The sequence below is a fragment of the Blennius ocellaris genome (genome assembly GCF_963422515.1).
Source record: "Blennius ocellaris genome assembly, chromosome: 6".
Lineage (NCBI taxonomy): Eukaryota > Metazoa > Chordata > Actinopteri > Blenniiformes > Blenniidae > Blennius > Blennius ocellaris.
The window spans coordinates 22,237,467-22,256,798 of NC_137655.1; the positions used below are offsets into that span (position 1 = coordinate 22,237,467).

Consider the following 19,332-nt stretch of genomic DNA (forward strand, 5'->3'; position numbering starts at 1 on the left):
GCAGCTATTAACAAAAAAAAAAACCAGCAGACGAACTCCCTCAAAAAGATCAACTTATTTCTATACAATCTAAAAGGGAGGCATGCTGTGACACGAAGAAATAAAAAAAAAAAAAAGACCTCATGCAGTAGATTTAACATTAGTGTCTTCAATCCCATGCAACATACAAGCTGAAAGAATAACTGGTGAAGATCGTTACAGGAGCCGCTGACGCACCATATGAACACTGTACACACAACCATGCAGGACATTTTTATGTCCTATGTGCCTGAAGTAAAACGCTCTCGGAAGAGGACAGAGTGGCACGACGTGGGTCGACAAGACAAATGGAATAACAAGACGGTCAGCACGGGGCCAGTCGAGCTATTTCTCCCTCCTCCATACGACTCACCTGTGGCGGGAATATAGTTAAGGGGGTCCACGACAAAAAGCCGATATCCCTGACTCCTTGGCTAGCATTAAAGACATTCTGAGCAACAGATTGTGAGACAGTCAAGAAACAGTAGACAACTCACAGGGAAAGAGGAGAAAAAAAAGGAAAAAAAAAGGAAGGGGAAGATTTTGACGCATTTTTTTGGAAGAAATCAAATCGGCTCGACTCGTCCGGTTTGTTCCCAGGACAAGTTATTTGAGAGAGGGATTAGACAAGGAGAGATTGTGACAGATTGGCTGGGTTAGTGAAGGAGCATTGGTAAAAGAAGCCGTGAGGATTTTGACCACTTTTAAATCAAGTGAGAATTGAAAAGGATTTAGAACGAACAAACAAAATAAACCCAAACATTTTTGCTGAGGTATTTACAGGTTTACCCCCAAACAAGAGTGCTTCTTTAAAATCCAGGACCAAATGACTTGAGAAATAACGCAAATACATACTTGAAGGGGAAAAGAAAAATGAAAACACTTCCAAAAAAATTCCCCCGCTCTGATGATGTAGTGTGTCATGCTGTTCGGACAGAGACCTTACATGGAAGCCTCTTAGCACCTAAAGCGTCCCAATGCAGAGGTGGAACTGAGAATAGAGGTGCAATTCTCCACTCAAACCTTCAGTGGACCACTCATTGCTTCATGACAGAAAACTGCCCCATCATCTGCTCATTTGTTTACAGTTTAATTCTTGAATTGATGCCCTTGCTAAATTTTTATTTTATTTTTTTTAATTCGATTCCGTCGCAGATTATGGCAGTTTATATGGCATGGAGCAATTTCTGGAACAACCCATAGAATCACATGCTGCCATGTTCAACAGTTTATGAATCGGGATCGAGAAGGGAAACGAAGACTCAAAGAGTGTCAAGAAATCAACTTCCAAGATAAAATACAATTTCCTCCTCGACTGCAAATGTCCTGATCTGTCAATCCCTGCATTGGGGTTCACTTTAATGCAACCACATATGCGACCCGGCCAGGTGAGCATTTCAGAGTGTCGAGCGGAAAACATGATGATTTCAAGGATACATTTGTTTTGGGTTTTTTGCCTTCAAACACGAGTTATTGCATGCAGACTCCCAGCGGCTGTCCCTCTGCTCGGTGTGTTAGTGAAGGTGTCTTACTCAAGTGTTGCTTCGATCGATATAACATGCAGGAGAAAACCCCCGGCCATTGTGTTTTTGATGATTTACCATGCTTCAAGGACTTTTTTGGGGAGTGGGTGCAAAGCACAAGTAAGTCCTTGAAAACCCATTGCTACTAAACAACACAGATGAGCTCTTCCCCAGATGAGTAGTGCAGGGGGGGGGGGCGCTTATCATTAACCCGAGTCAGACCACTCCGGGTGCCTTCTACTTACGTCAGCTGAGACCAGTAGGCTCCTGCCCAGGTGCTGGTTAAAAGAGAGGCACCAGGCTTCAGTGTACCCATTCATGCTGGGAACATACTTCTTTACTGTTTCATCATTGAGCCTGAGCCACACACCATCATCATTGTGGATCTAAGGGAAAACAAGCAACAGAGCAAAGCGCGGCCATGCCACCCTGTTACTAAGGAAACAGGAGAGCCACGTCCTCGTATAAACACACGTCCACACAATCAGCATCTGAGGCTGCAAGAAAGCAATTCAGAGACTCAAATTTGAGGTGACGGCGAGAAAAATATTTGGGACTCGTGTGACTATTATTACCAAAAGACACAATGCCACATGACCGAACACTTTTTTTTTTTGTTCAGACTTTAAAGCATCGCAGCCTTTGGGATTAATAGAGAACACCGTATTTAATGATTTCATGTAGCCTCAGAATGCTTCGCAAGAGTATGAAGCAACACATAGTAAAAGCAATAAATTTATAAAGTAGTGATAAACACTGACAGAGGTTATTACATAAAATACATGTAAATCACCTAAATTCAATAAACTCTAAAATCACAGGAATTCAAATGCTGCGTTTATTGATCCAAAGAAGAAAAAAGGAAAAATAGAAATGAGATAAAAAGAGGACAGTGAAGCTCCTGCCTGGATACTTTTGTAACATCGTGACTGCCTGAGCTTAAGTAAATTACCTCGTCAATGAAAGTGATGGTGCCATTGACATGCACTATGCCTATCTGTTCACTCTGCAGGGAGGGGTGACTACGCACACGCAGGCCTGCGCTGTCCTTGGACACAAATTTGCGGACCTGAGAGAAGCAGAGGGGAGATGGAGACAGTGAGCGGCAGGAGCAAAGAGGGGGGAAAGAAAATCATCAAGAAGTGCGGCAGGAGACGAAAGAGAGCAGGACCAGGTGGAGGTCAGAGAGGGAGAGCATGCTTTAGCCCACGCCGAGTCTGCTGCCACCAGCTCGCATAGACGCAGAGCAGGAGATGAGAAAGGAACTGGGGGGGGATCAGATGTGCCCATTGTTGCTTGTTTCCCCCCAAAATGCAATATGAAAAATACCACAACCTTCAATTAATGACAGCGAGATTCATGTTAGTGTGACGGTTTGTTTGAGTCCAAAGACATCTCTTTTTTATTTACTGAAATAAAAAAACTACAGGGCAACAATCTCTTATCGGTAGCTGGTATCTGTTCAGCCTTTACACGTTGCTACACAACGTTACGCTGCACATGTCCGAAAGCACACTTTATTCGCTTATTTTTCAGGAAAGAAAAATGCACTTTCCTAATCACCTTATTGCTGAAGAGGTGGATTATTTATTCGCCCATTTATCTTGTATGACCACCAGCATATACCAGGCAAACTACAAGTAATTGTTTTTTCGATCGCGCCCTCATTATCAGGACATCCCACCAAAAGACCGCACCGAGGTGCGACGGAAAATACTGAGAACAATAAGCAATCCTATAAATCGCAAACACATTAGAGGGAGCTCGTTGTTCTAGAGCTCATGCCAAACTGCTGCATAATTCAGCCAGTTTAAAGGGTGGCAAACTGGTATTGGCAAGCACACATGACAAAGAAAAAAAAATAAATCTGTGAGAACTGCGCAGCTGCAGGCATGCATGCATTTCAGTGTGGTTATGAGCGTCTCCATGCTTCGACCAGCCGCCTGCAAGAACACACCCACCTTGCTAGGCTGAGGTTCAGCTTTTGGCTTCACCATCTGAGTTCCAGGTGGTATCATGCCTTTAGGGGGGTCTTTGACTTCAACTTCCAGCCCAGCATCTGAAAAGGAAATTACAAAACACTCAATCGCTAATTGTTAAAAATGTTCTGAAATCAGTAAGGTTTTTTCTGGCCAAGTAAGTGTAAATTAATTTGAATTCATGGAACAAAATTAACAAGTGTGAATACTAATTTGATTGTGTTGTGAAAATTAGTGTGGATACATATCAACTACAGCTTTTCAGAAAAACAAAAACAAAAAATTGGGATTTATAAAATTGCCGTTTAAATGGACGTACCAATTTCAATGCCATCAATGGTGACATGGATTGTGTAGAGACCAACTGCTCCGGGGGTCCAGTTTGCGCTGTACGTTCCGTCAGTGTTAGCACGGATAAGCATATTCTCACTGGGTCTGTATGGGGGAAACGATCAATAAGTACTTTGGGTCTCACTGACGAAGGCGTTTCGTCTAATCTCACTTGCCTCTTCGGGGTGGGGGAAGCAAAGCGCAGCTCCTCAAATGAGTAGTTTTCGTAGGCCTAGCGCAGATGTAAAGTGGAAGCGTGAAGATGAAAGCATAATGAAGATCAAAAAAACGTTCAATTAAAACGCTAGAAAACTCGACAGTGCATCAAGTCAATATTTCTGCTCTCAGGGTTTAACGTTCATACATGTAACAATCAATATATGTGTTTAAGTCCAAGCCACAGCTGAATAATTAAATAAATCAAATGTTAAACACACAAAAGCTGCTAGAACACTTGGCAACACATCTGCAGGTGAAAGTTTCTGTCATTTCCCTATAGGTGGAACTGTAAGATGTGCAAAGCATCACATCTGGTAGAGTTGTAACATAATTCTGACCTTCATCATGGTAATAGCAATGTATCGCGCCTCTTTGACAATCATAGGTTCATATGTGGCCTCGAGCTTGGGCATGGGTAGACCCCCAAAGGTCAGGTCCGGGCCAGAGGAGGAAGGGGAGGAGCTTCCAGGGAGGCGCTGCAGCTTCTTCACGTTCTCCGGCTGCATCGACTTCTTCTGTGAAACAGGCACTGCCTTCACCTCCACCTAGACGTCAAACCGACCGGGAACAAGTTGGAAAGATGAAAAGAACAATATGGGGGTAATTTGCATTTCAAGTTTTCACTTTATCATTTGAAAAAAATAAAATAAAAAAAATCATCAAGTTTTAATTAACACTGACCTTCATGTTGGGAACGTGCACCACATCTCCATACTGGTCTTTGGTCTGTACCACAACGGTAGCCGGCCACCCACAGCGTATATCGTCTTTGTTCAGGATGAGAGACGTCTTCTGAGGATCTGCGTAGGAGTCTGGCTGGAGCCACCTGGAATACAAGTGAAGGGTCAATCCAAGATTGGTAAAAATATGTGAAAAATTGTAAGTTACGATTTCAATTACAAGCATAAAGCAAAGTGTCAATTTCCAATTAAAACATCCTTCACATTTTGCTCTCATGAGGTCATGTACTCTACGTTGAGCTCCGGCAAGCCAAGCAGTGCTGTGTGGAATCAAGTAGAGAAATATACCTGGCCAGACGTCCTCCACTTGAGCTCTGTACACAGGTGATGAAGTCCTCGAGGAAAGAGTGCTCATTGGTTTGGAGGTGCAGGGGGAGGTTCCCCTCCAGGGCCTCCAGGATGGTCGGAGAGTGAGACAAGGCCAGACCCTTCCCTAATATCCCTGAGTGGGACTTGCATACCTGAGCGAGAGCAAAGGAGATGTACACCTGAGGCCTGAAGATTCATCGAATAAGTGGGATAACTTCACTTAAATTTGCCATTTTCCAAAGGATGCATATTCATTTTGTCCGCACTGACAGAAGAGTATCGGTCAGCTGGTTGAGTGTGAGATGGCTGCAGTGTAAGATCTTGTTGTTACAACACACCGTCTCTCTATATAACCATCTACTGGTGTACCTGAAGAGAGGCTTCCTCGAGGATCTCAAGGTCCTCCTCCAATTCATTCCCTGTAGTTGAAAACAAAGAAAAGCATTTTAGACCTCATTATTCATGTGATACTGCAAAACATATTCATTGATTTTTTTTCTTCTTAGAATACCCCTCTACATTTCCTTAGACTTGTTCATTATACCTATGGGAAGGGCCAGGTCTTTCTTCATTAAAGCTGCAGCACACACGCTACCCAGGTAGGCCAGCTCTTTCTCCAACTGGATAATACCCTAAAATATCAAGAAAAACGCTTTGTCAGGATGGTAAATCACATTTTTGCAGGTATAGCCACAAGATCCGGACGCAAAATCGGTTGTAATCCAAAATGTGGGATCTCCAGCAATGTGAACTCTGGGGATAGGGCCTTCACCTCGTCAACACCGGGATTGAACTCGTATCCTACAGCCACACACTTGAAGCCATAGAAGCAAGCTTTCTCATCTTTGACATAATCCGACGCGGTTTCCAGTGAAAACAAAACCTCATTTCCTGAAAACAAAGAAGACAAGAGAAAATAGAGTAAGAGATCTAAGAGACGACAGCTGTGCGGGCTTCTGTAAGTAATTGGCAAACTAATGGCTGCCTGCAGTGCCAGGTGGCTCAGTAAAGCATCATTAAGGGAAATAAAGCTCATACAGTAAAAGAAGATTAATGAACCAGGGTTGGGTTGCAGGAATATAACGCTGGGTTGAGCATGATGTCAGTATTTTTAGATGATAGAACATCAAATAAGTCTATTTCTTTTATACTATAGATCCTCTCGCAATTAAATTAATGAGCAGTCTTAATGCAGAAAGTTGGGGTTTTTATTTTCAAATCAGTTACTAGAGTCTTCTGAATTCTGGCACCAAGAAGCCAAACAGGACGCTAATGTCCATTTTACCAATTTAACACCATCATAATCCTTGATGCTGTATTCAGAGTAAAAGGAAAAATCCCTGCATGTTTCTTACCCGGCAGCACCAGGACGGTGGTCGGCCAGCCGGTGGAGCCTGAGAACTTCTTGAGCTCGATCCAGGTGTTGATGGTGTCGTGGATCAGTGGTTTGCCTCCCAGGTTGGACAAGTGCAGCGTCCGGCTTGGAATGAGCAGACGCAGGACGTCCTCTGGCTGCGCGGTGCCACACTGAGGGTCGAACTCAATGGTGGTCCAACGAACGCAGTCTGGGAATGATGCCTGAATCAAAGTGAGACAAAATTTTGATTTAATTCCAGGGTAAAAAAAACAAAACAAAACAAAAAAACGTCAGTTTATACTGTCGGCACAGAAGACATACCCTGTACTGTGTGACACCGGCTTGTTTGTAAGGGTGGTCACTCTCAATCACCGAGTAATGGTTGGAAGTGGTGCAAGCGGACAGGCCCTGTTCCGGCTGGTTGCCAGTTGTGCTGTCGGTCGACTGGTTGGGGTTGAAGGTGGGTGGGGCGTATTTTTGGTTGAGCGCAGAGACGGCAGGTAGCAACTCTTGAACGAGTCCAAACACCTCGACAGCAGCCTGGAAGGACAGTCACAACAGGTACAAGTCCCATGAGGATCTTTCATAGGGAAAGACTGACAGTGTATCGTGAGAGATTGAACGCATACCTTGGGCACAGAGGCAGCCACAGGGCCGATGTACGCCAGGATGAGGGGCAGAAGCATGGAGAACAAGCTGGAGGAACTTAACAGCTCTGGAATATCGTCCACTGGAGAGGTGAGAAGATAAAACATATGGAAAAAAGGCCGAAAGGAACATTAAACATCTTCAGCAAGGCAGTCTTGATTAAATCAGGAAGCAATACAAAGAACACATTGACACAAGCTATTTTTTCCCCCTAATATAATTGAGGTTAAAAAAAAAACATGAATCTATTCATTCATCTTCCAATACCACTTTATCCTGTTCAGGGTCATGAGACGCTGGCACTAATCTCAGTTAAATAAGAGAGAAGGCAGAGTACAGCCTGAAGAGATCACAACTGTCGCAGGGCAAAGACAAAAGCAAACAGCCTCACACACACAAACATGGGCAATTCAGGGTCACCAATAGGGCTTTTCCACCAGAAAGAACCAGCAGCTAGTTCAGGGCCAGTTCTTAAATGAGCACCGACAAAGAACTGGTTCTTCTTCCACCGTTAACGGAGTCCAGCGTCACTCCAAAACGTGATACGTCACTGATTTCGCCGATCGGCGCTGACGGCGCTCATATAAGAACGAGGAGACGGAATGTATTCATCTGTTTGGACCGGGTGGTTCCATCTAGTCTGGCCTGAACCTCACATGTAGACCAAAGAGACAGAAAACATTGAGTCTCCTTGTCGCTCTATTGGTGTTTTTTCACGCCTGTCTCCGTCCAGAACCTCAAAGTGGCCAGAGAGAGAGAGAAAAAAAAAAACGCATGAATGAGCTTGGGGCTTATTTTTCAACATGTGGGCATTACATTGTGAATTTGTGCTCCTTTCACTTTATTTCTGGACGTGTCTGAATCAAATGCTTCAACATCAGGAGGAATTGAGGTGGAGAATGATAGAACGCAGCTCTGCAGACGTTTATAATAATGGAAACCTACGTAAACACACGCTGATTAAAGTTCTCTTTTACATGAAGCCATTAACAGACTTATTTTATGGTTAAAAAAAAAAATCCAAGCTTTCATTTACAGCAGTATGTAGTTTGTTTTTTAGTTGTTGATGAACCAAAAGTATCGCTTCATTATAAAGTTATGTGGTAAAAAATAGTGCTGCAGCGGCTCAGCCTGGTCATAACGCCAAACAAGACATGAAAATGAAGTTAGTTAGAATGATATTACGATGAAAACAATGGAAAACTGCTTCTAAATTATATTATCTCACGCAGCTGAGAGCGCAGTGCAGGAGCTCTGGCCCTCGAGAGCGGCGGCGGCGCGATCAAGGTTATCATCTCGTTCCCTCCTATTATTAATTTCAGGGACTGATTACATCGTTCCAATGCTTTATTTTCATTTTATTCTCAATAACCACGTTGGGGCTCCGTGTTCACTGTAGTTTTCAGAAAGCCGGCTCCGGCGGTAACTCCGCCCCCACCTGATGATGCGTCTGGCTCCAGCCTGGTTCCTTGCTGGCCCAGCAAAGAAGTGGAGCCAGTATAGCACCAGTTTAGCCCGCTGTTAAGAACCGGTTTTGGTGGAAAGACCAAGAACTGGTGCTAACTCGTGCCCTGGCTCCGAACTAGCCCCTGGTTGTTTCCGGTAGAAAAGCCCCCCCCCCCCCCCCCCCCCCAAGTAACCTTAGATACATTGCTGTGAGGAAAGTGCTCAGCAATGCAGGCCTCAACAAAAATGTAAATATAAATAATTGTGCTTACCGTCGACAGCAAACGCTCTGTGAAGGAGGTCTTTCGCAGCTCTGACCACAGCACTAACCACAGACAAAGCTCGGCTACAGTTTTTGTCCTCCTCGTTGGCTTTGCTCAGCAGCTGAGACTGAAGATCTCCGTCGTACTCGCTCCTGCACCCACATGACGAACATGAGCCGGCAGGACTTCAATGAGCAGATGTGCGAGAAGGGCAGAGCTTGTGCATACCTGTAGTAGAGAATCTGTGGGATCTGTCCTCGAGTCTGGTTCGTCCCATTGCTACTCAGACTGCAGGTGCTGAAGGTGAAGGCTACACCGTCTGAGCACTGCACTGTGGTCATGCCTCCGTCCCCATTAGCAGTGCGGCTGCCATAGTTTCGTAACCTGACTGCGTACTTCACCCCTTCCTGCAACCGCGTGATTCAATTAAGTAAGTGTATATTTACCTGAAAACTGACACCACAGCATCTTTGGATTTCACTTTTATCAACAGCAAACAATCTGAATATCATCTGGGGATGTTGGGCACCTTGAGCGGCACGGCTTTGTCCAGGCGGATCTCCGCAATATCACTGGGAGAGTCATCAGTGCTGTAGGTTCCCTTCACAAGCTCGAGAGATGTCCATCTGTGAGAATGTGCCGAGTCCCCTGGGTGCTCTGTCTGTGCCTGATGGGACAAAAAAAAAAAACTAGTGAAACAACACATCAAAAGACAAATTATGTGCACAGCTGAGCTGAAATGATTTAGAGACACTTACATCATCAGCCAGCACCTCCAGTTCGTACTCATGGATACCCCCGCCGCCGTAGACGCAGACTCCCACCAGCACCACGCCTGGCTTGTCCACCGTCAGACAGATGGCGTCCGGAGAGCCGTTGCCGGTGTTCCAGCTCCGACCCTGGCTGGTTTTGGTGAAGCGGTTGGGAGACGCTTTCACAGAATGAAGCGAGTTCAGCCCATCAACCTAATAAAAACAACAAATTAAACCTGTTACGTCAACACAAAGAGTTAATAAAGACTCTGAATACTTAAATCTTACCTACCTACCCCCCCCCCCACCTATGCTCTCTGAGTGAAAATACCCTGTGCTTTATAACTTTCATCGAGACAGCAATATTACGGATATAAAATAAAACAAGTAATAAATTCCACGTGTCGTTGCACAAGTGAGGAATTTTAAAGTGAAGGCAAGCAACGTGTCACAGTGTAACTAAAAGAAATGATCTTTTCGAACATAAAGGGAAATTGACTGAAAGAAATGCCTGAAATAAAAAAACATCTCTTGCTTGGCAGACCTTGGGTAATATATACTCCAACTATTTATATCAGCTGTCTAACGACAGAGGGGCCAGACACAACCGAGAAAGGGCCTATCCAGGTACTCCTGGGAGTGGGAGCCGTTTCCCTGGCAACAGACGAGGGAGAAAAACAGTAGTGTCAGGGGCTGCTGTCAAATGATGGAACAGTGGCAACAAATGCTACCAATTCATTCTCATGGCACTGCACGAATAGAGGGGGTGATATAATCAAGAAAAGCGTGTGAGAGAGGGATGGTGACGGACTTATAGCATTCCCACTTGACGTCTCTGCATACCGTGAAGACAGTATGTAAAGTCACGTTTGTGAGTCTCAGTGCATCTGGAGACAGGAGCAGCGTCTCACTTGAAAATGTGCACGCTTCAAATATGCCTAAAAATAAACCAGCTCCTCAAGCGAGACGGTCAGCGCAGTCTCAAAACATATATAGGAAAACATACACATATATTTGAAACCCTGGTCCAGTTTTACACATATGACTGCTTCCATAATCTAATATCAACAATGAATCCACAGCAACCCAGAGCTGTGAGATTATTGATCTTTACCCCTTCAGCCCTGATCTTTAGTAACATCATGCAAGAATGAAGAGTTACTTGAAGGGAAACAGAAACAAGGAGGTACAAGGAATGAGGAAAGATGTCTACAAGTGTCCAACAGGATCTACAACCTTTACAAAAATGGGAGTGGAAGCAATAATGAACACGAGAGACCGACATTCCCCATGTACAATCAACACAGGTGACTTTTGTGTTTAAGTTTGGTGAAAACAGTGTTTCACAACAGTGTGCAAGGGACAGACAATGATTAAGTCACTTGGCCAAAGCAAGGCTCAGTGGGCCTCGTATGAACAGCAGTTCAGTGCCTGCTCATGAGTATTAGAGCAAGTTGGGTTACCTCAGAGCCCAGAGCCGAGGCGGTGAGCTCGGAGACGATGGAGGCCAGCAGACCGCAGGTGTTGGAGACCAGGTGTGGCGAGAAGAGCTCCACCTCCTTCCTCAAACTCTTCCTCACTGGCAGCACCACAATCACCAACATCTTCTCCAGGACTTCACGGAAACTGGTCATGCCCATCAGGTTCTCCTCCGTCTAAAAAAACAAAAAAAAGAAAGATGAACGCGTTTCATATTGTGGAGCATTGTGCTACATTCTCAGGCTCACTGACTGCTCCCTGAACTGTTTTCATAGTGATCCACATACTGAAGTGGGTTATGTTGTGTTTAATCAGACTGGACCTATTAAAAGTCTCAATATGTCTCATTTCTTAACATTTAAAGCCAGCGTTGGCTTTTTTGTGTGTGAAATGTGTCAGTTGCATTACAGACTGCAATGTGGTTCAAAAGTCGGCTTAACGAGTCAACTTCAAAGTGGCAAGAGGAAACAATGGTCTGAATGAATGAAGTACTAACATGGCTTAGTTTCTCCATATGAGCCACCAGCAGGGGGAAGCGGTGAGCAAGGGCAGAGTCGTTCTCGGTGCTCACTTGTTTGACCAGTGAACGCAGAAGCACTTCCCCATCGTACGCAATGGGCAAGATGGACGTCAGCTTGACTGAGGTGTTACACAGAGCCGACATCACTGCAGCCAACAGGCGGCTGCTGGATGTACGGAAATTGGCCTCGGCAATGTCCTGAAATAGAGAGAGGGAGAAAGATTGAATTGCTTTTTGTTTTCCGAGGAGAGGCAGACACTGCTCTGTTGGTACCATAACAATAAATCTTCGGTGGAAAACAGACACATATTCACAAGTAGAAGCTCCAACAGGAATAGGATGCAGTTAAAAATAATTCCCGATAGCTACACGGTGGAAAAAGTAACATTCTCAATAGAAATACAAATGAGAAATTTAAGGAAGTTTGGCAGGATGGACTGGGTACATTACTTTACATGTATAAGATGGGCTAACGTTGAAACTATCAACTCCAAGTACTCGCAAATAAATCTGACATCCAAGTGATTGAAATTTCATTCCTACTAAACACTAAATGAATGGCAGGGAAAATCAAGAAAAAAATGTTACTGGGATTCCTTAAATATTTTCAGTTATGTTTTACTATGTCATGTACTTCTGTGTAGGCGTGTTTTTTTTTTTTGTCCATCTATCTGTTCTCATCAAATAAAATATCTTGCTGTAAGGCAAAGGTTCTGATACTGCAGTGAATTTCTTTGGCAAGGCTGAACCTCAAAAATATCTCCTCCAGCCAGAAGCAAATCAACTTCTAACGAATTAAGATGTTTTGCTGTATCAAATTAGACCACAACAGAAAAGCAGAGCTTGGTTTTTTTTTATTACAGAAGAACAACTCACAATGTAATTGTCGCAGACTTTGGCAATTTAGGGAAGTAAGGTAGAAATGTGCAGCTTCCTCAACTGTGAGAATGTCTGCAATTTGTTAAACAAACAAAACCACCCGGTATAAAAGTGTCTTACCTGGTCCAGGCAGTTGAGCAGATCACAGAGGCAGGCCCACTGCAGGGCCGGCGTTGGATAGAAGGAGTGAAAGCAGGCGGTGAAGGTGTTGTGGCACTCCTGAAGTACGGCTTCGAGCAGGGTGAGCGGCTGAGACAAGTAGCCCTGGGGATCATTGTCCAGCTTGGTTAGGCAGTTGTCCATGCCTTCTGAGAGGATCTTCTTCAGCAGACTGCGCGTCTTTCCCACGCACTCTGCCAGCTTGCTCGACTCCTCCACCACAGCTTTGGTGCTGGCTACAAATCCAAGAACAGAAAGACGAGATTATAACAATTTGATATGTTAGCTCAATCAAAATGTTCTTTTTTCAAAGGAAGGCCTTCCACGAGCACAAATGGAAAAACAGCCTCATCTTGGTATGTTTACTAAACCTACTAATATTTTAGTTTATTGATGCAGGAGAATATAATGCTCTAGTGCAGGGGTCGGCAACCCGGAGCCGCATGCGGCTCTTTCGTCCCTCCACTGCGGCTCCTTGAGCTCCTGTCCCACTGCAGTTCATCCCGGAGACGTAAGGAGGCAAAGCGCACCTCAGAGCGTCAATACGCAAAAATAATGGCATGAAGAACGTAGAATTGCGGCTGCAGGTCATGACAGCAGCTCAACTGGTGTCTGAAGCTGGGAGCTTCCTGTACCTTTCACAGTAAAACTGCTGCGCTGTGGAGCGCCGTGAATTCCAGGAGGTTCATTGCAGACTTGTTGAGAGTGACGGCAAATCATAGTGAATTACACAACAAGTAAAGGACATTGAAAGCCACACCACTCACACTCATGGTTCTAAAAATCCCAGATCTCCCACATTTATCTTCCATTTTAATAATGTGAAGCAATAAAGGAGCTGAGAGCTGCAATGCATTTTGGGAGTTTCTGTTTGTTGTGTTTTAAATGTAATTATTGGGGGTTATATTAGATTTGTAGTGCTAGTAATAATTGTGTTGTGTTTTTGTTGCTTAGTTCATGTAGTTTAGTTTATTAGTTGTAAGTTGGCAACCAGCAGTGAAGAAGGTTTTGTGTGTCGTGTCCTCCTGGCATGGTCTGCCGGTGGGAGTGTCAAAATAAAATGTGTGCGGCTCTCTGGGTGTTGTGTTCAGTGGGAAACGAGACCAAATGGCTCTTTGAGCATTGCAGGTTGCCGACCCCTGCTCTCGTGATACGTAAAGAGTTTGAGGATGAATAACGTGTTTTTACGATGCATTTAAAGTTCTGCGTGATCTTACCAGCGATGGGGAAGATCTCGCAGATGTAGACCCTGAGTAGACGGAGGCAGCACGTGCCGACGAAGCGAAGTCTTTCCAGGTCCAGCAGGGTGGCTGTGTACTGGAAACCCTTCAGCCCTCGCAGCTCCTCCACACCCAAAACCAAGGTGGTCCAGCTCCAGTGAAGGATACTGAGTAGAGACTCGAAGCACTCCTATAAACAGAGCAGACATACACAAACTCATACATAGCTCTGTGAGAAGGTGTGTTTTATTGCGTTACGCTGCTACAATCTATCATTAACATAAATATTACTATAAAAGACCTCTGTGCCTTATTATACGCTACTTAGAATGCAGGATGAAAGCCTTTTTTCCATACCACCCAGGGGATTTAATAAAATAAGGTCAATGCTCACCACTGAGACTGTACGAGCAAATGAGCGTTTGAGGATATGCACTGGTTCACTGGTCTGCTGTTTGCCTTTAGATGCGTTGCCATCGTTGGATGGAAGCCTAATGATGAAGTGGAAAAAAACAACAACAACAAAAAACCCGAAATCATTTTCAATAAGTCTTAAGACCTATGAAACTGTCATGACTCATCATCCTAAAATAAGAAATTCTACTTGCCTGTAAAGAAGCTGAGGAATCTGACCCGCATTAACATCAGTACCGTTGTTTGACTTCTTTGAACTCTTGAACTGAAATACCACACTAAAGAGAAGAGACAAAAATAAAAATCTATTAAAACCAATATTGTCAACTGTATTTATTTCTTATATTAATTCACAACAAATATGACCAAACGCGTAAGAAATATATGTTTGTTAAATACAAAGACATGTCCAAAACTGTAACTCTTATCTTACCCATCATCAGTAGTGATGGTCGCCTGTCCATGAGAACCACAGTCGCTGCTGGGACCCGAGACGCGGGCCCACGCCACATACCACCAGCCCAGCTGCAGCAGCACCGGCTCGTCGAACATCATGGCATACTTCTCCCTAAAAAGCCAAGCGGACAATTAAAATGATCCCAGAAAGTAACGACTGCAATCTATTTGAGACAAGACGCATCTACTGTACCTGGCAGCACAGTCGTAAGCCAGAACATCGGTCTCAGCCAGCAGGTCGCCGTCGGTCTCGTGGTCCCCGCCGTCAGGGCCGAGCTCAAAAAGCTGAGCAACAACAAGAGACGACATGAACGTTCCCACGGGGTCCCGTGCGGTCCATGGATTTTGTAATATTTGGAGGCGGCAGTTCATAAATTTTAGAAAATATATACAATGCACAACTATTTATTCCAGCTTTGTATTAACAACAGTCACACACAGCTCTTTAACATTTCTGTGGTATGTGTAGGAGCGGAGTCATATTTCAAAGAAATTCAGATATTTAAAAAAAAAAAAACATTCCCATCCAGAAGCTTAAGGGAAAATACCAATTCCACCCCTTAGCCCTACCCCTTACCCCTCCCCCTTTGAATTGCGCGTTCACAAGAGTCTGAGGGGTGTCCCATTTCACTAGTGTGCAGAGGCGGAGGGGTGAGGGGAAGGGCTATTCACCCCTCGAAACAAAGCATTTACAGATGCACACTTTAAACAGAGGGGTATGAGGAAATGGCGCTGAAGGACTCGCATTTCACATATATACGCTTCTAAAGTTATATAAACGTGTTGTGTTTTATACTAGTAAGAACGGCAGTAGTGCTGCCGTATGTACATTCCATGTGTATTTGTTTCGTAGAGACCGTGTTTCTAACATTTTATTATTACACTGTATAGTTCCAAAGTCTTCTAATATGGGTGTTTTGAAAACAGGGACCCCCGAGCAAACAAGGAAGCTCCTCCGCTTTCACATGGTGAATGAGGAAATATTTCTGAAGTCCAAATACAGCGCAAAAACTGAAGTAATCCATGTCTCCGTCTATTTCTTCGCCTTGATGTTGCAAAGCCAAGCTACTGCAACACGTTGAATTTGGGACGGCATGACGACGCTCCTCCTGGAAAATCAACTAACATCCGTGGCTCAGCGCTGCTGATATAAGGACGCCGTATTATGATGTCAAAACTGTGAGACTGAGCGAGAGGGGCGGGGCTGAGCAGAGGGAGAGGGGGGTCCCAAATCTAAGGGCTGAAACTTTTACCCCTTTGCCTTTGCCGTCGTTTTGGAGGCGGAGGGCTAAGAGGTAAGGGTACAAAATTGAATTGGGATTGGGCCTAAATATCAGTTTTGCACAATAAATGAATCTTACAATAACACCAATGGAAAAAAAAAAAGCTTGACGTGAACAGCAAACATAAGAAAAACAATGGCTCTCCTCTTAAGAAGAACTGCTCACCTTGATCTTGGCCGTATACTCCCCTCGTCCCCCAAACAGACCAAGTCCACCTAGCAGGATGTCCGCATCAGCACAGAAGCGAATGGCCTCCACAGAGTGGGCCGAGTAGCCCCAACCACCACCGTGACCTACGACAATCACACACAAGATCAATAAGGCTGTGCAGAGTACAAAGACGGTCAGTAAGAAAACAAGCAGATCAATCATGAACACATGGGAAAAAAAGAAATCAAAATAGCACAATAATAAACAATGACAATTAAATTCTCGAGACAGTTATGTAGAAGCCGGTTTCACAGAAAGATACTAACTCTCAAAGCGGTTGACCACGCTGTAATCCTCCTTGGAGTAGACCTTCATCACTGCCTGCGTTTCCTCCTCAGCGCTGGCGACACCCATTTTCAGCTCCTGCATGGCTGCCAATGTATCCAGACAACCTGAGCGGAAACACCGGAATACTTCTTTTTAGAAACGACTGCCCACTGACAAATACATTCCAACTAAAGAGATCCCATTTTCCAATGATTTCGTCGAGCAGACCAATACAAATTGTAACATCACAGGATAAAATCACCTGGATTGTTCAAAAGATAATTGAAACGCCTCATACTCAGAGGCATAAATGCTCAATTCAACTGCATGAAGGAGGATCCAAGTTTTTGTTCATGTGTTGATGAGACATTTATGACAACTTATAAGACACACTTGAAACTTGTGGATTACCCAGGATGTGCAGGGCGCCGTGAGAGCGAGTGGTGGTTGCGTGCGATCCCGATGGCAACGCCAGCTCTGGACTGAGGATGCTGCAGCGAGACTGGAGGTCTGTTGCAGAGGGCACCCTGGCATCGGCTATCACTGCATTGTAGCACCACATCTCTCTCGGGCCTGGCAAGAACCTGGAGGCAGACAAGACAAAAATCAGGGATAAGGAAGATAAGAAATTAAAAAACCCCCAAAAAATGTTTTATTTTTGTATAAAAACTTTAATTAAATAGTCACAACTGGTCATATAATTATTACTATTAAGATACCTAAACGCTTAGTGCACTCAAATGGCTGGGACTGACCTCCAGACGACGTCATACACGGGGTCCAGACACAGGCCGAACCCCTGAAGGTCCTCTTGTTCAGAGTCGTTGAAGGTTCTGCAGCTTCCGTCCATTTTGTTGATGAGCAAACATTTAAATGGAGGCGGCTCGGACACGGAAGAGGGCACCAGGCCAATAATGTGTTTGCTGGCAAAGATCTCAGAAGTAGCGAGGACATGGGAGTTGATAAGAGCCTCATCGATTCGCAGGAACGTCTGGTCGCCGCTGGCACCGATCCAGGTCGCCTTCCGTCCATATTTGGCACCAATGTTGGGCATGGGTGACGGCTTGGCATTCCAGTAGGGCATGTCCAGAATGGGCCGTCCAAGCTGCCCTTTCTGCAATTTCCACCCCCAAAAAACCTTTTAACTGAAGAAATCTGCACTCTTTGTTAAAAAAAAACTGTGTAGGAAACTCTGTTCTCTCACCGAGAAGCTTCCGAACGTGAAGACCTGCCCGTCAATGAGGAGAACGGCTGTGTGGTTGCTGCCCGCTGTAACCTGGACACTCGGACCCGGGAGGGCTTGTACCAGAGTTGGGGAGCCCCTAAGAAAACACAATATTACATTCTGCAATCTGTATGCAAAGTGTAGTTTTTTTTTCCTTTCAGGCTAACAAATGCTGGTATGTTGAAATCTATGAGAAACGTGGCTATAAAAAGGAGGGCTATTGAAAGTGTGGGAGGATAAACCCCATCCATCCATGCTGCTTCATTCGGTAGCAATTGTTGTTGAATGCCAGATTTGAACAGTTGCTGGGATCAATAGGCAAAAAATAGACAAATGAGCTTGTGCTTGGATGCTTTTATATATTTTTGGGGTTACATGGAAAATGTTTTGCTAATAATTTGTCTTTCTTGAACCTATAATAAGTTTAATTTAAAGAAATTGTTGAAGTTAACAGTATTACCATCTTCCAACAATCCAATTTATTATCTTGGTTTTTGATGTTCATAGAATATATAGTATGATAATGTATGCATTTGTTGGTGTAAATTGCCTTATTGCTGCTGTGTCCTACTTCCTACCAGCCACACAAATAACAATAAAGGACCACATTTCATCCACAAAAACACAAGTATATTTTCACTTAACCTTTGATTGATTCAAACTAGCATGTAAAAAAAACCGACCTCGAGTTGACGTCACCATGTCCCAGCTGCCCATGTTGGCCATAACCAAACGTGTAGACGTCTCCATTCTCCATCAGCACCACTGTGAAACAAAACCACTTGTCATTTTCAGACTTTCTCCATTTTGGACATCGGCTCTCGACCTGCTCCGGGCAGTCATGAGGTAAAAATATATCCTACCTGAGTGATGGAAGCCGCAGCTGACCTGCACAGCGCGCAGCTCACAGTCAAATCTCACAGCCCCCGGGGGGTAGGTGGTAATTTTGCTGGCATCCTTCTCTCCACGCTCACTGCTGCCATCTAGGAGAAAAATGGTACTGTCAGCACATTTGACTATAGAGAGAGAGGGAGTGAAGTTTAGTAGCAGCTTTAGACCCCCAAAGGTCTGCAGAGTCCTGAAAAAACAGAGCTGAAGGGGGAAAAAAAGGAGGACTACAAAAAAATACATTGGAGGGAAAAAAAGAGGGAAGGCATGCTGATATACAGTAGAAAGGATGGACAAACACCTCTTCCAGGCTTTTGGCAACCAGTCTCACTACAGATGGATCACTTAGCCCACAATTTGATTTGATTTAATCAAATCTTTTGAATGGTAAAGAGGAAGTCTGGTTCATCCTGAGCCCTGCAAGAGGTCGCGGTCGTGGTGGGAAAAGTTGGACAGTGCTCCATGCATTACAGTAAATCACAATGTCAATACGTGCTTGGACCAGGAAGTAGCTTGTTGTGATTCACGTTTGTGATCGAAGGAAAGCCAGATGACACATCAGCCTTTAAGATATTAAGAAAACACAGATAACAGCTGACTTTTGGCCCAAAAGATCCAGAGGGTGGGGTGCAGGTTGAGCTCATGGACACAATGCTCACTGTTAAACGGTGCACAAAAGTGCTCACAAATGACATTATTAAGCACAAAAAGCTGCTCTGGAAGTCTTAAAGAGGAACCCCATTATGAC

The 19,332-nt window shown here is 44.4% G+C and overlaps 1 protein-coding gene across 11 annotated transcripts in view; it reads right to left on the minus strand.

The window, feature by feature from the left end:
• Window positions 1-19,332, minus strand: part of mycbp2 (MYC binding protein 2) — a 69,544-nt gene that overhangs the window by 22,692 nt on the left and 27,520 nt on the right. For 7 of the 11 annotated variants that reach the window (XM_080497990.1, XM_080497998.1, XM_080497996.1 and 4 more), the window contains 33 exons: window positions 18,560-18,679; window positions 18,380-18,461; window positions 17,676-17,793; window positions 17,227-17,585; window positions 16,883-17,055; window positions 16,471-16,596; window positions 16,160-16,287; window positions 14,905-14,996; window positions 14,689-14,823; window positions 14,450-14,533; window positions 14,236-14,332; window positions 13,839-14,031; window positions 12,583-12,857; window positions 11,560-11,781; window positions 11,048-11,239; window positions 9,591-9,797; window positions 9,362-9,499; window positions 9,061-9,239; window positions 8,842-8,984; window positions 7,105-7,205; window positions 6,797-7,015; window positions 6,474-6,696; window positions 5,891-6,009; window positions 5,663-5,750; window positions 5,488-5,537; window positions 5,098-5,270; window positions 4,751-4,895; window positions 4,408-4,614; window positions 4,027-4,082; window positions 3,840-3,955; window positions 3,503-3,600; window positions 2,494-2,610; window positions 1,787-1,927 (listed from right to left, as the gene is read on the minus strand). In XM_080497990.1, coding sequence (XP_080354116.1) covers window positions 1,787-1,927; window positions 2,494-2,610; window positions 3,503-3,600; window positions 3,840-3,955; window positions 4,027-4,082; window positions 4,408-4,614; window positions 4,751-4,895; window positions 5,098-5,270; window positions 5,488-5,537; window positions 5,663-5,750; window positions 5,891-6,009; window positions 6,474-6,696; window positions 6,797-7,015; window positions 7,105-7,205; window positions 8,842-8,984; window positions 9,061-9,239; window positions 9,362-9,499; window positions 9,591-9,797; window positions 11,048-11,239; window positions 11,560-11,781; window positions 12,583-12,857; window positions 13,839-14,031; window positions 14,236-14,332; window positions 14,450-14,533; window positions 14,689-14,823; window positions 14,905-14,996; window positions 16,160-16,287; window positions 16,471-16,596; window positions 16,883-17,055; window positions 17,227-17,585; window positions 17,676-17,793; window positions 18,380-18,461; window positions 18,560-18,679 — 4,916 coding nt within the window. The remainder of the gene's footprint in view (window positions 1-1,786; window positions 1,928-2,493; window positions 2,611-3,502; window positions 3,601-3,839; window positions 3,956-4,026; window positions 4,083-4,407; window positions 4,615-4,750; window positions 4,896-5,097; window positions 5,271-5,487; window positions 5,538-5,662; window positions 5,751-5,890; window positions 6,010-6,473; window positions 6,697-6,796; window positions 7,016-7,104; window positions 7,206-8,841; window positions 8,985-9,060; window positions 9,240-9,361; window positions 9,500-9,590; window positions 9,798-11,047; window positions 11,240-11,559; window positions 11,782-12,582; window positions 12,858-13,838; window positions 14,032-14,235; window positions 14,333-14,449; window positions 14,534-14,688; window positions 14,824-14,904; window positions 14,997-16,159; window positions 16,288-16,470; window positions 16,597-16,882; window positions 17,056-17,226; window positions 17,586-17,675; window positions 17,794-18,379; window positions 18,462-18,559; window positions 18,680-19,332) is intronic. The other 4 variants (XM_080497999.1, XM_080497997.1, XM_080497992.1 and 1 more) reach the window with 3 other exon arrangements.